This window comes from Saccopteryx leptura, chromosome 6, assembly GCF_036850995.1.
Source record: "Saccopteryx leptura isolate mSacLep1 chromosome 6, mSacLep1_pri_phased_curated, whole genome shotgun sequence".
In the NCBI taxonomy this organism is placed as follows: domain Eukaryota; kingdom Metazoa; phylum Chordata; class Mammalia; order Chiroptera; family Emballonuridae; genus Saccopteryx; species Saccopteryx leptura.
Genome location: NC_089508.1, coordinates 105,731,006 through 105,747,451, shown reverse-complemented (window position 1 = coordinate 105,747,451; position 16,446 = coordinate 105,731,006). Strand labels below are relative to the sequence as shown.

Here is a 16,446-nt window from a genome sequence, read left to right as displayed (position 1 = left end):
TACAAAAGCCATGATGAACAAAATGCTGATGTCTTAGCATAAATCAAGGCAGTGGCATCAAACTATAGTAATAATCATTGTATTTTTTCCCTCAGTGCATTTGCAAATTAAAAAATACTATTCAATTAAGAATGTCCTTGAGCCCTGGCCGGTTGGCTCAGCGGTAGAGCATCGGCCTAGCGTGCGGAGGACCCGGGTTCAATTCCGGCCAGGGCACACAGGAGAAGCGCCCATTTGCTTCTCCACCCCTCCGCCGCGCTTTCCTCTCTGTCTCTCTCTTCCCCTCCGGCAGCCGAGGCTCCATTGGAGCAAAGATGGCCCGGGCGCTGGGGATGGCTCTGTGGCCTCTGCCTCAGGCGCTAGAGTGGCTCTGGTCGCAATATGGCGACGCCCAGGATGGGCAGAGCGTCGCCCCTGGTGGGCGTGCCGGGTGGATCCCGGTCGGGCGCATGTGGGAGTCTGTCTGACTGTCTCTCCCTGTTTCCAGCTTCAGAAAAATGAAAAATAAAATAAAATAAAATAAATAAAAAAAAAAAATTAAAAAAAAAAAAGAATGTCCTTGATGAAGCAGTTAAAATGATTAATTCCCTTGGGTACACTTTTTTAATATTCTGAGTGACAAAATGGGAGGTATACATAAAGTGATTTGTATACTGAATATAACGGTTTTCTGTAGAAAACTATTTTATTGATTGAGTTACAACTGAGCTAGTTACCTTTTTAATAAAACACCATTTTTACTTTAAAAAGAACACGGCTGACAAGCTAACTGTGATTCAGACTTCAGTATTTGGTAGACATTTTCTTAAAAATTCACTAAGCGAGCCTGTCACTTCAAGAAAAACAACTGAGTGTTTGTTAACAATGATAAAAGTCAAGCTCTTTAGCAATAAGAATTTTAGAAAACTTGTTTCCATTACCATGAGCTTGCTTCCTAATAATTAAAAGATTTGTCTGAGATTAATGATAATATTAGTGAATGTGTCCCTGTCCAGTAGCTCAGTTGATTAGAACAGAGTCTTGATATGCCAATGTCAGGGCACATATAAGAATCAACCAATGAGTGCATAATTAAATGCAACAAATTGATGTTTCTCTCTCTCAAATCAATTAATTAATTAAAAATATACTAGTGAATGTGATATTTTGATATTGTATACTGAAGTGTGTGTCAAGATTTACATCATTCATTGAACCGATGTTATAAAACTGTGTATGTAGGCCTGACCTGTGGTGGCGCAGTGGATAAAGTGTCGACCTGGAAACACTGAGGTCGCCAGTTCGAAACCCTGGGCTTGCCTGGTCAAGGCACATATGGGAGTTGATGCTTCCTGCTCCTCCTTTCTGTCTGTCTGTCTCTCTCTCTAAAATGAATAAATAAAAAATAAAAATAACTGTGTATGTAAATGATCCATTCAAAATACAAGATAGGCTAATGTTTTTTTTAACAGCTATATTGAGGTATAATTGATATCAGTAAGATGCAATGTTCAAAGTATACAATTTGATACGTTTTGACATGCGTGTGAAATTATCACTACAATCAAATTAAGTGACATATCCATTACCGCCAAAAGTTTCCTTGTGACCCTTTGGAATCTCTCTCTTCCACCCATGTCTCCAGGCAACCACTGATCTGCTTTCTGTCTCTATAGATTAGTTTGCATTTCAAGTGGAATCATATAGTATGTACACTTTATTGTCTGGCTTTGAAATTCAACAAAATTATTTTGAAATTCATCCATATTGTGCTTATCAGTCATTCATTACCTTTTATTGCCAAGTGGTATTTCATTTTATGGATATATCATGATTGTTTACCCATTCAGTTGTTGGTGAGTATTTGAGTTGTTGCTAGCTTTTGGCTATTATGAATAGAACTGACATGATCCATTTTATGTAAGTCTTTGTATAAACATATGCTTTCATTTCTCTTGAGTAATACCTAGACGTAGAATGGCTAGGTTATGTGCTAAGTGTATAACTTTTTTAAAAATTGCCAAACTTTTTTCCAAAATGATTGCACCAGTTTACATTCCTATCAGCTGTGTGTGAGAGTTGTTCTTTCTCCTTGTTAACAAGGGTGATCAGCCTTTTTAATTTTAACCATTCTGAGTGGTGTCTTGATGTGATTTTAATTTGCATTTTCCTAATGACCAGTGATGTTAAAAATCTTTTCTTGTGTAAGTCTTCAATTTTAATCTTCTTTATAAAAGTTGTTTTGACCACTCTAGGTAGCTTACATTTTCATATAGATTTTAGAATCAGCTTGTCACTTTCTATAAAAATGCCTGCTGGGCCTGACCAGGTGGTGGAGCAGTAGAGTGTCAGACTGGGATGTGGAGGACCCAGGTTCGAGACCCTGAGGTCGCCAGCTTGAATTCCGGCTCGTCTGGTTTGAGCAAGGCTCACCAGCTTGAGGCCAAGGTCGATGGCTCAAGCAAGGGGTCACTCGGTCTGCTGTAACCCCCCCCCCCCCCCCCCGTCAAGGCACATATGAGAAATCAATCAATGAACAACTAAGGAGCTGCAACGAAGAATTGATGTTTCTCATCTCTCTCCCTTCCTGTCTGTCTGTCCCTCTCCCTGTCTCTCTCTGTCTCTGCCACACACACACACAAAAAAAATGCCTGCTGGGGTTATGATTGGAATTGTGTAGCATCTGTTGATCTCAGTTGGGGAGGATTAACATATTAAATTGATCTTCCGTACATGAATATGGCATACTCTCTCCATTTAGTTAGGTCTTTAAATTCTCCCAGCAGTGTTTTATAGTTCCCACTGTACAGCTCTTACACATCTTTAGTTAGATTGAGTTCTAATTATTTTTTGATGCTTTGTAAATGAAGTTTTTTACCTTTCAGTTTTTCTTTGCTAATGTGTAGAAATACAGTGTGTTTTCCATATTGATCTTACATCTTGCAACCTTACTAAATCAACTCACTAGTTCTGGTAACTATTTTGTAGATTCTTTAGGATTTTTCATATAGATGATCATCTGTTAATAAAAAATTATACTTCTGGATGCCATTTCTTTCTTTTCCTTGCCCCATTGTACTATGGTCTATCCTCCTCCACTACAGTGCTGATGGAAATGGTGAGGGCAGGCATCTTTGCCTTGTTCATTATCTTCTGGGGAAAGCATTTGGTCTTAAACCATTAATTATGATGTTAGATGTAAGTTTTTCCTAGATGCCTTTTATTAGGTTGAGAAAATTCTCTTAAATTCCTAGTTTTCTGCCCTGGCCAGATAGCTTAGTTGGTTAGAGCATTGTTCCAAAGCACAGAGGTTGACAGTTCAATCCCTGATCAGGGCACATACAAGAACAGATCAGTATTCCTCTGTGTGTCTCTCTCGTCCATCCTCTTTCTAAAATCAATTTAAAATTTTTTTTAATTCCTAATTTTCTCAGAGGGGTTTTAAAGTGAGGAACGAATGTTGGATTTTGTCAAACGCACTTTTTGCAACTATTGAGATAGTCATATGGTCTCTTTTTTTAGTCAGTTAATACGGTTAATTGCATTGATTGATTTTCAAATGTTAAGTCAACCTTCTATTTTGGGGATAATTATTACTTATACCAATGGAGTTTAATGTAATAGAGTACAAAAAGTTTACTAATAGGATTGTAGGCCCTGGCTGGTTGGCTCAGCAGTAGAGCATGGGCCTGGCATATGGAAATTCTGGGTTCAGTTCCCAGTCAAGGCACACAGGAGAAATGACCATCTGCTTCTCTGCCCTTCCTCCTCCTCCTTCTTCTGTCTCTTTCTCTCTTTTTCTCCCACCCCCTTCGTCTCTCCCTGTCCTGCAACCATGGCTTGAATGGTTGGAGCAAGTTGGCCCCGGTTGCTGAGGATGGCTCCATGGCCTCATCTCAGGTGCTGAGATGACTCAGTTGCTGAGCAATGAAGCAGTGGCCCCAGATGGGTAGAGCATCACCTGGTAGTGGGCTTCCAAGGTGGATCCCAGTCAGGGCACATGCAGGAGTCTGTCTCTGCTTCCCTGTCTCTCACTTCACTAAAAACATTTTTTTAAATAATAGGTCTGACCAGGCAGTGGCACAGTGGATAGAGCATTGGACTGGGATGCGGAGGACCCAAGGTCACTGGCTTGAGCAAGGAGTTACTCAATCTGCTGTAGCCCCACGGTCAAGGCACATTTGAGAAAGCAATCAATGAACAACTAAGGTGTCACAACGAAAAACTGATGATTGATGCTTCTTATCTCTGTCTGTTCCTGTCTGTCTGTCCCTATCTGTTCCTCTCTTTGACTCTCTCTCTGTTTCTGGTAAAAAAAAAAAGGGGGGGGGTGTTAAAATAAATAAATAAATAATAGGATATATAGATTCCCCATTGCAACTAACCCTTAAAGAAACTACTACTTGTTGACTTTCATTGTGGTACCAAAGAAGAATGTCCACAGTTACCTGAAAATATTACTAAAATACTTTTTCCTTTTCAGCTACATATATCTGTTTGAATCTGCATTTTCTCCACATATGTGAAGAAAAGCAATATATCACAGTAGGTTGAATGCAGAAGCATGTAAGAGAATCTGCTATTCTTTTCTTCAAGACACATTTATGTTTAGTCAGCGTCATGATCAGACATTTAGCAATCAATAGCATGGGTACAAAAAAAAATTTGTATTAAAACCCTTTGTTGGAATATCTTACACTTTCCACAGAGCAGAAACTAAAATAACCTATTACACATTTAATCACAAATACAGTCCTCAAGTTTTTTGCCCACTCACAGTATTGTTTAAAACATGTGTTCTTTGTAGCAGCTAAGACATGCCACCACTGTGCTTGGTTGTGTTCACAAATCTATTACCTGTAGCTTCCCTGTCGCTTCTCTCTTTTTTTTTTTTTTTTTGCAAGAGGGACAGACAGGCAGAGAGAGAGATGAGAAGCATCAACTCGTAGTCTTGTAGTTGTGGAATTTTAGTTGTTCATTGATTACTTTCTCATATGTACCTTGACCGGGAGCTCTAATTGAGCCAGTGACCCCTTGCTCAATCCAACGACTTTGGGCTTAAAGCCAGCAACCCTATGATTAAGCTGGTGAGCCTGCACTCAAGCCAGCAACCTCAGGGTTTCAAGCCTCGGTTCTCGGTGTCCCAGGTTCATGCTCTGTCCACTGCACCACCACCTGGTCAGGCTCCCTGTTGCTTCTCTGGCTATCCTCCCCTGCTGAGCTTTGTTTCCTGGCAGTAATTAAAACCCCTGCCACTGGCTTAGCTCCTGCTGCAGCTGGAACCACCACAGCCACCTTGGTTTCATGGTTTTACAAAGTATTGGCCTCCACCACTATAGGGGCCAGAGCGTCTGCCTCCGAAGTTTCCTCCTTTCATGGGTCCAAAATTTGAAGACTAATTGTTGTAATTGCCAAAATTATTGTAGCTCCTGCCACCTTTAAAATTCCTTCCATCATTACCAGATCCATTATAGCCATCCCCACTGCCACCATATGGACCACCACCACGGCTGCCACCAAAGCCACTTGACCACTGAAATTTCCTCCATGACCAAAGTTGTCATGTCATTCCCACCAAAACCAACTCCATGACCATCTATGAAGTTTCCAGAACCACCTCGGCTTCTTTGTTTGGATGAAGCACTAGCCATCTTTTGCTTAAATAGGGCTTTCCTTCACAATTGTGGCCATTCACAGTATGGTAGTTCTTTTTTTAATTGATTTTAGAGAGGAGAAACAAGGGGGAGAAGGAGCAGCAGGAAGCATCAACTCATAGTAGTTGATTCTCCTGTATGTGCCTTGACCAGGCAAGCCCAGAGTTTTGAACTGACAACCTCAGCATTTCAGGTCAACGCTTTATCCACTGTGCCACAGTATGGTAATTCTGAATGACAGTCTTGTTTACAGAGTCATGCTCATCAAAGGTTACAAAAGCAGACTGACATATTGGTGGTGCAGTGGATAGAGCATTGACCTGAAATGGTGAGAACACAGGTTCAAAACCCCAAGGTTGCTGGCTTGAATGTGGGCTCATCCGGCTTGAGCGTGGGCTCATCTGACTTGGGTGCGGGCTCATAGATGTGATCGTATGGTAATAGGCTTGAGCAAGGGGTCACACTGGCTTGGCTGGAGACCCCAATCAAGGCATATATGAGAAAGCAATCAGTTAACAACTAAAGTGATATAATTACGGATTGATGCTTTTCATCTCCCTTTCTATCTGCATATTTTTCGTGATCACATAATGAATTAATAGCTAAAGACGGTAGTGTTCTCAGAGCTAAATTTTCTTAGAATCTAGGAAATTTCTTGCTCCAAAAAGTAATTTCAGGGTCAGTTTAAACCTTTGAATATTGAGTTTTTTTCATGCTCACTGACCCCCAGAAGTGAGTGGGGTTTTTTTCAAAAAATGAAATTAGTTCCAATTGCAACTTTATGAAAACCATGTTTGTTTGATAACCAATTTATGGAAACAAGAAGAACATAAATTTGCCTTTTTTTAATGTTGCCTTAACACATTTTTAAAATAAAAATTTTTGTTATCATACTCTAAATGGTAAGTAGGCATGAGGACGTACATGAACGTTCATACTACTCAGAGGGTTAATAAGCATAAAATATTAAATACAAATCATTTTTGATCCCTACCTCTCCCATAAACCAACTTGAAAGATTTTTTTTTTTACTTAAACTTTTAGGTTGAGATAATAGTGGAAAGTCTCACATATAGAAGTTACCGTTCAAAGTCTGGAGTTAGCTTTAACATTTAATGTAATTTTACACAATATATGAAAGTATAATGTAAGAATAACTGTTTTATTAGGTAGTGCATGCATTAAAGCCTTGTAAAAATACTGCTGGTATAAGTGAGAATTTCCATACATTAGGCATATCTTGGATTTTATTAATTGGTTCTGTACTTACTGTATGCCATATACAGTAACATTTATTGATTGATTGATTTTAGAGAAAGAGAAACATTAATTTGTTGTTCCACTTATTTACGCATTCGTTGGTTGATTCTTGTATGTGCCCTGACCAGGGATCAAACCTGCAACCTTGGCATATTGGGACGACACTCTAACCAACTGAGCTACTCAGCCAGGGCTATAGGAACACTTATTAACTTATTTAATTCTCCAAATAATAATATGAGGTGGGTACGATTATATCCCCATTTCCAGATGAGGAAACTGAGGCACAGACTAGTTAAGTGATATATGCCCAAGGTCATATAGCTAGTGATTTGGGAAGCTGGCATTGGGTCCTGGGTGGTTTGGTTCCAGGTCCATGCTCTTAATCATTGCACGAGACTATCCCTTCTCCAAACTGAATAGAGCACCGATTATAATCTTGTTTCAATAAGTGCATTGTCCTGTGGGGCAAACCCTAGAAAGTGTGTTGTGTTCAAGTTCAGTACTTTGTTTCTAATACCCAAGTGTAATGTGCCACCATTTATCTAGTTTCCCAAGCTTCATAATTTTCCCTCCTACATCGGGTCTTCTGTTTGTAAACCCTACCTATTAAAGTCCTAAATACCTTTCAGCTTTGTTAGTTCCTCTGTGCTCTCACTGTTCCCACTATCTTGGTCCTGGACCTGAGTGTCTGAAACAACAGTTTCCTAGTTGGTTACTCTGCCTTTTGTGTCTCCACTTCTAGTCTTTATACCAGGAAGCACTATTTTTATTTTTTAATCTAAAATTCTTATCAGGTTGATTTAACCACTATTTTGATTGTAAAATATTTAGTAACACCCTTTAATACAAGATCAAGTCAAATCTACTTTATCATGGCTTACAAAACCCTGTTTTTCCAAGATGCTTTCAGTGATTTTATCTTCAACGCCATCTACTACTCTTCCATACCCTTCAGGGCCACAGTCCCAGAAGGTTCTCTGAGTATATTATACTCCTTTATACCTCCCTGGCCTTGATCCATTCTCCCTTTATCCAAACCTCTCTCCCTTCCATATTACCTGGTAAAGATTTCCTCATCCTACAAACTCAAACTTACTCTATAGTGTCTATAAATCCTTCCCTGACTTAGGTGAAATCATGTTTTCCCCATTCCCAAAGTGGTTTATACCTACTTCTAATATAATATTTCTATTATATTATAGTTTTTCTGTAGAAAAACTATAGATAGACTTCAGATATCTCATATTATGTATACATTGTTTAGCAGGTAGGTGCTTAATAGTTCTGAATCAATGAATAAATATATTAAAATCTTTAAACTTTTTTTCCTTAGGTGCTGCAGATGATTACAATAGAATTGGTTCTTCATTGTATGCTTTAGGAACTCAGGACTCTACAGATATATGCAAGTAAGGACTCTGATTTAAAAAAAAAGAAAAAGGGCCCTGGCCAGTTGGCTCAGTGGTAATACATTGGCCCAGCATGTGGAAGTTCAGGGTTCAATTCCCAGCCATGGCACACAGGAGAAGCACCTATCTGCTTCTCCACCCTTCCTCCTCTCCTTTCTCTCTATCTCTCTCTTACCCTCCCACAGCCAAGACTCCACTGAAGCAAAGTTGGCCCGGCGCTGAGGATGGCTCCATGGCCTCCACCTCAGGCACTAGAATGGCACCAGTTGCAACGGAGCAACGCCCCAGATGGGCAGAGCATCACCCCTCAGTGGGCATGCTGGGTGGATCCCAGTCGGGCATATGCAGGAGTCTGTCTCTCTGCCTCCCTGCTTCTCACTTCAGAAAAATACAAAAAAGAATTTATATATATATAAAAAATAAATTTTGTTGGCAGCCTGGGCATACACAGTACTTAGGACCCAGCAGACATTTTTGAATTAGTTTTTTCAAAACACATTGAGAATAAGGAACTTCTTTATAAACTTAGGTCTGTGTCAATCTTTCTCTTCCCTTTCTGTTTATTTTTTAAATCTGAAAAGTAAAAATGGACCTTAATATATATACTTAATTTTTTACATTAAAACTGAAAAATGTATTGATTTTTTCCTGAAGTAGTAAGCAGAATTAAAAAAGAAGTATACACCTTAAAACAGTTGAAATAATCCTAAAATTTTTATGACAATTTTAAATTAATGGCCAAAATAAAAATGAATAGTTTTTAATAATTAAATCACTTTAAAATTCTACTCAGGTGGGAGGGGAGAGAAAAAAAATTCTACTCAGCCTGACCAGGTGGTGCCACAGTGGATAGAGTGTTGGACTGGGACACAGAGGACCCAGGTTTAAAACCCCAAGGTTGCCAGCTTAAGCATGGACTCATTTGGTTTGAACATAGCTCACCAGCTGAGCAAGGAGTTACTCGGTCTACTGTAGCCCCCTGGTCAAGGCACATATGAGAAAGCAATCAATGAACAGCTAAGGTGCCGTGGTGAAGAATTGATGCTTCTCATCTCTCTTTTTTCCTGTCTGTCTGTCCCTCTCTCTATCTTTCTCTCTGTCACAAAAAAAACCATTAAAAAATTCTCAATGACTTATTTGAAAGTAAAAGATAGGAGGATAACTGGGATCTGGGCACCTTGTGAAATTAAATAATGTCACTTATCCTTCTCAAAAAAATATTATGGTCCTAGTGAAAACAATGGTTCGGTTCTGCTCCCCAACTGTAGAAGCCCCCTCTACATTCTATCACTTAGAAAAGTGTCAACTGTCAGTCTTCTGATTTCTAAGTGTGCCAATTTTGGTTCCATTTCAAAATGTTTCCAGTAGGCAGTCGGAGATACATGGCTTAGCCTTACACAGAAAAGAAGATCAATATCTGAACAGAGCAGTTATGGCTTTCGTCTAGCGCTTACTGAGTTCCAGTGTCCTTAGAGAATTATAAATGTTAAAAGGTAAAATTACATCTTAGCAGCAGCCAAAACTTTATATATTTTTTAATGTATTTACAATATTGTACATATTTACACCACATCAAATACTGTTTGGAATTAGAACGTTTATATGTATGTATTTCATTGCAGACCAAATTGATATTTAAAGTAAAATTTGATGCGGTCAGTTTGCACGTTTTAAAAAGGTTGGCCGTTCTAGAGTTTATAATATAGTGAATGTTTGAGCAGTCAGATGAGGAGGGTGTTGTACATGTTAGTGTAAAAAACACTCTGGAATTTGCTCACACAGCTGTCTTTTTTTACTTTATGCTAGTTTTTCTCTTTAATTTTAATCTAACAGTGGTTAATTTTAGTTGCTCTAATATTATTTAAACCCAAGTCTTCATTGAAAAACAATTTACTTTTTATTATTATTATTTATTTATTTATTTCAGAGACAGAGGGAGAGTCAGAAAGAGGGATAGATAGGGACAGACAGACAGGAATGGAAAGAGCTGAGAACCATCAATTATCAGTTTTTCGTTGCAATACCTTAGTTGTTCATTGATTGCTTTCTCATATGTGCCTTGATCGTGGGCCTTCAGCAGACTGAACAATCCCCTGCTCGCGACCTTAGGTCCAAGTTGGTGAGCTTTTTGCTCACACCAGGTGAGCCCGCGCTCAAGCTGGCAACCTCGGGGGTCTCGAACCTGGGTCCTTCCGCATCCCAGTCCGACACTTTATCCACTGCGCCACCGCCTGGTCAGGCAACAATTTACTTTTTAAATGTTAAGTGGAAAAACTATTTTCATAGTTCATAGCCTTTCTCTAAACCAAATCTTTGAACTTTTCTGTAGTAGATCCTCTCAGTAGACATGTAAGGTCCAAGTTGTTTAGCAGAGCAAGGTACTCTAGTTTACACTAATTAACATGCTACCTTCCCAAATCGTTAGTTCTTAATTCTTTGATAAGAAGAAGAAAAGGTCAACCTTGCCATGAATTAACTGTCAAAGCTGTCAAAGCAAATTCTTCTTAGTAAAGTGAAATTCACAAAATTTCTTTTAGGCTTTCAATAGACAATGTCCTAATCCGGTTATGTCATCTCTAATTACATATTTTACAGAATGCCCTTTAGTAGTTTGGCATTGGATGTTTTCAGTTGTTGTCAGCATTTGTGAGAGACTGTTTAGCTAAAAGTGAAAGTGAATTTTCAGAAGTTATTGATTTCTGTTGTTTTTCCAAAACAACACAGCTATATTTGAAAATGTTTCAAACAACTATGAGATATCTTCAAAAACTGCTCCAACTTCACTGTTTGTCTTTTGTGTCTGTGAGAGACAGAGACAGAGAGAAGGACAGACAGACAAGAAGGAAGAGAGAGGAGAAGCAGCATCAGTTCTTCGTTGCGGTTCCTTAGTTGCTCAGTGATTGCTTTCTCATATGTGCCTGGATGAGGGTGGGCTCCAGCAGAGCGAGTGACCCCTTGCTCAAGCCAACGACCTTGGGCTCAAGCCACCAACCATGGGATCATGTCTATGATCCCACGCTCAAGCCAGCGACCCTGCACTCAAGCCGCAACCTCGGGGTTTTGAACCTGGGCCTTCTGCGTCCCAGTCCGATGCTGTATCCACTGCGCCACTGCCTGGTCAGGCTTCACTGTTTGCCTTTTAAATCAGCCTGTTGTCTTTTGGATGTGATTGTTCTGTACTTCCAGTGAAAGTATAAGCTTTTATTAGTATTATTTGGCATGTTACTGAAGAATATCAAGACAAAATTTTTAGGTTTTTTGCTTGACCAGTGGTGGCGCAGTGGACTGATCATTGGCATTGGCCCAGGACACTGAGGGCCCTGGTCAAAACCCTGAAGTCACCAGCTTGAGTGCAGGTTTGCCAACTTGAGCACAGAATTATCATAATTCCAAATTCTCTGACTAGAACCCAGTGGTCACTGACTGGAAGCCCAAGGTTGCTGGCTTGAGCAAGGGGTCACGGGTCAGCTTGAACCCCCAGGACAAGGCACACATGAGAAGCAATAACAAACAACTAAAATGACGCAACTACAAGTTGATGCTCCTCAATTTTAAAAAAAAGGTTTTAATGTATGACTTAGAATGTTACCTTGAAATGGTAAGATTTTCTGTAACAACAGATTTCAAGTGATTTGTTATAGGTGGAAGTAAAGAGATATTTTTATTAAACTAAATGAAGTAAACCAGACCATTAAATATGATTGTAATAAGACAAGAATGTTCATTATTCATGTAGTTTGGGGCATTATGTATTGTCTGAACATCTGAAATGGAAAATTGTTTAAAGGTAGCTTCTGATTAAATATTTTTCTCTTCCAGGTTTTTTCTCAAAGTTTCAGAACTGTTTGATAAAACAAGAGTAAGTACTATGAATCTTTGATAATCTAAATCTCTGTGTACAGTTGTGTTTGACTTAGCTTTATTGAAGAAGGTGAATAATACTTTAGAAGGATGGAGAAACTGGTTTAGATTTAAAATTTTGAGTTTTTCAGGAAATTCACTTTTTGTTGGCCCTCTGGTATTTATGTAGATGTTTATAGTCTTGATCAGAAACCATGTTCATTATGGAGACTGGGTTTATTTTTACGAAGACGGATCCTTTTCCTGGGGCTTTGTAAGCTGGAAGAAAGTCTTATATTTATTTTAACTTTACCAGCCTATACTGTTTTTAATCCCCCTTGACACACTAGCTTAGGAATGAGTTTTATCAGTTTACACCTGCAAAAGGCTTCATTCATAGTAGTAATAATTTAACAGTGGCATAATCTTGGTTTTCAGGAATCGGTCCTGAAATACAATAATATTTAACAGTTTTATCACTTGATAGAATAGTGAAAATGTTTATTAGATATTTAATAATACTTTGCTGAGAGTAATAATATCTAGTCCGTTGTAGAAATCTGATGTCAACATGTCCTTTTCAATTGAGTGATAATGTAGTAGAGGCAAGTAAAAGAAAAGAAGATATTCTCTTAAAAGAAAAAAGTCCTTAAATATACAAATATTGTTATATTGGTGTCCATAGAGCCCATCATTCAACCTTTGATATTTGTATCAGTGAGCCTTTTCTAAGAAGGTTGAGTTTTTTGTGTGTACTTTTACATCATAAGAATAGGTATCTGTAGCGAAGTAGACTTATGTGTCATTGTTTTTAAACAACTGAAGGCAGAAATATGTTGACCTCCATTGAAATCAATGATGGGCAAAATACGGAAACTATTTTTATTTGAGGGAAATGCATATATCAAAACAGGTATTCTAGTCAAGTATCTGTCTAATGGGGTGCTTTTCCAGGCCAGGCTTTGTCTTTGCCTGTCTCACCCTTGCTTCCTTCTCTTTGTTTCTGCCTCAGCCAGGCTGGCATATGTCCCAGCTGGTCTAGACCACTCATTTCTTTCAATCTGAGTCTAGCCTGCTGGGTAGCTCAGTTGGTCAGAGCAGCATTCCAGTACATCAAGGTTGCGAGATTGATCCTCAGTCAAGGCACATACAAGAAGCAACCAATGAATGCATAAATAAGTGGAACAACAAAGCAGTGTTTGTCTCTATCTCCCCCTCTCCCTCTCTAAAGTCAGTAAATTTTAAAAAAAAATTTTTTTAAAGAAATATCAATGTGAATTTCCATTCTAAATGTCATCCTAATTTCCTACCATAGATTATATCTTTTTTCTTGGCTTTGTTTGGATATTGCCAGTTGCTCCCTCTTAGACATCTTTCATTACAGTTTATCTCCTACTTTAGTACACATCGAGTGGGGGGAGCTCCTTTCAAGCTTTAGCTGTGTTGTGCCTGAGTTATATGTCATTCTTTTAGAAGCAGATGTCAAGATGGGATTAGATACTCAAGAGATTTATTGTAAGAGACAAAGAGGAAGGAGCAGTAGACACAGGAAGAGCCTCCAGGCCACATTGCAGGTCTCTACTTAAAAAAGGAGGGCAGAGGATAGAGGACTAGGAAGGAAGAGTTTCAGACTGTAGCACAGGTCTCAGAAAGTCTATGTCAAAGGGGAGTCTTTCAGCCACAGTTGCCCATTAGAGGAATTCTGCATCAGCCTGAAATGGGTTGGCACTACTACCCACTGTGCTTTGTCATTGGCGGGGTACATCTTAGGCAAGAAGGACAGGATGAAACATAACCTTCCTGTGAACATGGTTTTGTTCCGGAAAGACTATAGTTGGGACTATCAATCAACCATGCTTCTTGCAGCAAACAGTTTCTCTTAAATATCTGAGTGGCACATTTCCATAGCCACCATAATCCTTATTTCCTTTAGCATGTTGTTCTCATTATTCTTGTTGTATAACGGAGCATCCTAGATAAGTTGCCTACTAAAAACAAAAACATTTTATTATGTTAATGAATTCTTTGGGTCAGGAATTCAGAAAGGGCACATCAGTGATGGCTTGCCTCTATTCCATGATGACCTCAATAGGGAAGATAAGAAAGCTGGGGACTGGAGCCATCTGAAGGCTCTTTCACACGTGTCTGGGGTTGATACCGGCTGTCAGCTGGGACTTCTGCTAGGGCTGTTGGCTGTAACACCTACCTGCGGCTTTTCCACGGAGTTGTTTAGGCTTTCTCACAGCGTGGTGGCTAGGTTCCAAAAGTGAGCATCCCGAAGATGAGAAGTAGAAGCTGCTAGTTTTATCCGGCCTGAGCCTGGAAACTGGCACAGCATCACTTTTGTATTGGTCAAGCAGTCTCAGAGCTCAGATTCAAGGGGAGAGGCATATACCCTACCTCTGTGAGGAGAAGAGCCCTATTTAAAAGCATCCAACATCTAAACAAAATAAAAATTTTAAAAAAGGAAAGAAAAGCATTCAACATCTATACTGCATGTAATCTAAATTTATCTATATCACTTCTGAATATATCTTGGTCTCTGCTCTATTTCTCAATCAAGTAATAATTCTTAGAAGCTTCAAAGCTTTGTATTGAGCTCTGCCTGGGTAGCTCAGTTGGTTACAGTGTCATCCCAATATGCTAAGGTTGGGATTCAGTCCTTGGTCAGAGCTCATACGAGATCAAAAGGAGTCAACCGGCCCTGGCCGGTTGGCTCAGCGGTAGAGCGTCGGCCTGGCGTGCGGGGGACCCGGGTTCGATTCCCAGCCAGGGCACACAGGAGAAGCGCCCATTTGCTTCTCCACCCTCACCCCCTCCTTCCTCTCTGTCTCTCTCTTCCTCTCCCGCAGCTGAGGCTCCATTGGAGCAAAGATGGCCCGGGCGCTGGGGATGGCTCCTTGGCCTCTGCCCCAGGCGCTAGAGTGGCTCTGGTCTTGGCAGAGCGACGCCCCCGGAGGGGCAGAGCACACCCCCCCCCATGGGCAGAGCGTCGCCCCTGGTGGGCGTGCCGGGTGGATCCCGGTCGGGCGCATGCGGGAGTCTGTCTGTCTCTCCCCGTTTCTGGCTTCAGAAAAGTACAAAAAAAAAATAAAAAAAAGAATAAAAAAAAAAAAAAGGAGTCAACCAATGAATGTATAAATAAGTGAAACAACAAATCTATGTTCCTCTCTCCTTTCCCCTCTAATATCAATAAATTAAAAATAAATTTTGAAAACACTTTGTATTGAAGTATATTATACATATAGGAAAGAGCACATACAGTGAAATTCTTCAAATTTAACACATCTAGCCCTGACCGGTTGGCTCAGTGGTAGGGCGTCGGCCCAGTGTGTGCAAGTCCCGGGTTCGATTCCCGGCCAGGGCACACAGGAGAAGTGCCCATCTGCTTCTCCACCCTTCCCCCTCTCCTTTCTCTCTATCTCTCTCTTCCCCTCCCGCACTCATGGCTCCATTGGAGCAAAGTTGGCCTGGGCACTGGGGACAGCTCCATGACCTCCACCTCAGGTGCTAGAATGCCTCCCGCTGCACTGGAGCAATGCCCCAGATGGGCAGAGCGTTGCCCCTGGTGGGCGTGCCGGGTGGATCCCGGTCGGGCGCATGCGGGAGTCTGTCTGACTGTCTCTCCCCGTTTCCAGCTTCAGAAAGAAAAAAAAAACAAAAAAAACTTTTTAACACATCTATATAATAAACACTCAAATCAAGAAAGAGAACAGTACTAGCAACCCAGAGCTGTGCCCCTCTTTAGCTGCCTTCTGAGTTACGGCCTCCTATATGGCTAACCACTGTCCTGGCTCTAACTGCAGAGATTAGTTTTATTTTTGTATTTTATATAAATGCATCATTCAGTATGCATTCTTTTATTTATTCACTTTTTACATTTTATTTTATTGTTTTAAGAGAAAGGAGAGAGGGAGAGAAAGAGGGGCAGAGGAGTGGGAAGCATCAACTTACAGTAGTTGCTTCTGTGTGCCTTGACCAGGCAAGCCCAGACTTTTAAACTGGCGACCTCAGCATTCCAGGTCGATGCTTTCTCCCCTGTGCTACCACAGGTCAGGCGCAGTACGCATTCTTTTATGTCTGGTTTCATTTACTCTACATTATGAATATAAGATTCATCCAAGTTGTTACATGTAGATGTATTTCCTTTATTCTTATTACTGTATGGTATCCCATTGCAAGACCATACCTAAATTTTTCTGTTCTGTTGGTAGACATTTGGATACTTTCTAGTCTGGAGTTCTTTACAAAGGGTACTACTGCTAAGACCATTCCTGTAATATCTTCAGTTGAACATAAGT

General features: G+C 40.1%; 1 protein-coding gene across 2 annotated transcripts in view; it reads left to right on the top strand.

Moving 5' to 3' along the window:
- SNX6 (sorting nexin 6) overlaps positions 1-16,446 on the top strand; it is a 78,553-nt gene that overhangs the window by 37,622 nt on the left and 24,485 nt on the right. For both annotated transcript variants that reach the window (XM_066342001.1, XM_066342002.1), the window contains 2 exons: positions 8,230-8,305; positions 12,125-12,164. In XM_066342001.1, coding sequence (XP_066198098.1) covers positions 8,230-8,305; positions 12,125-12,164 — 116 coding nt within the window. The remainder of the gene's footprint in view (positions 1-8,229; positions 8,306-12,124; positions 12,165-16,446) is intronic.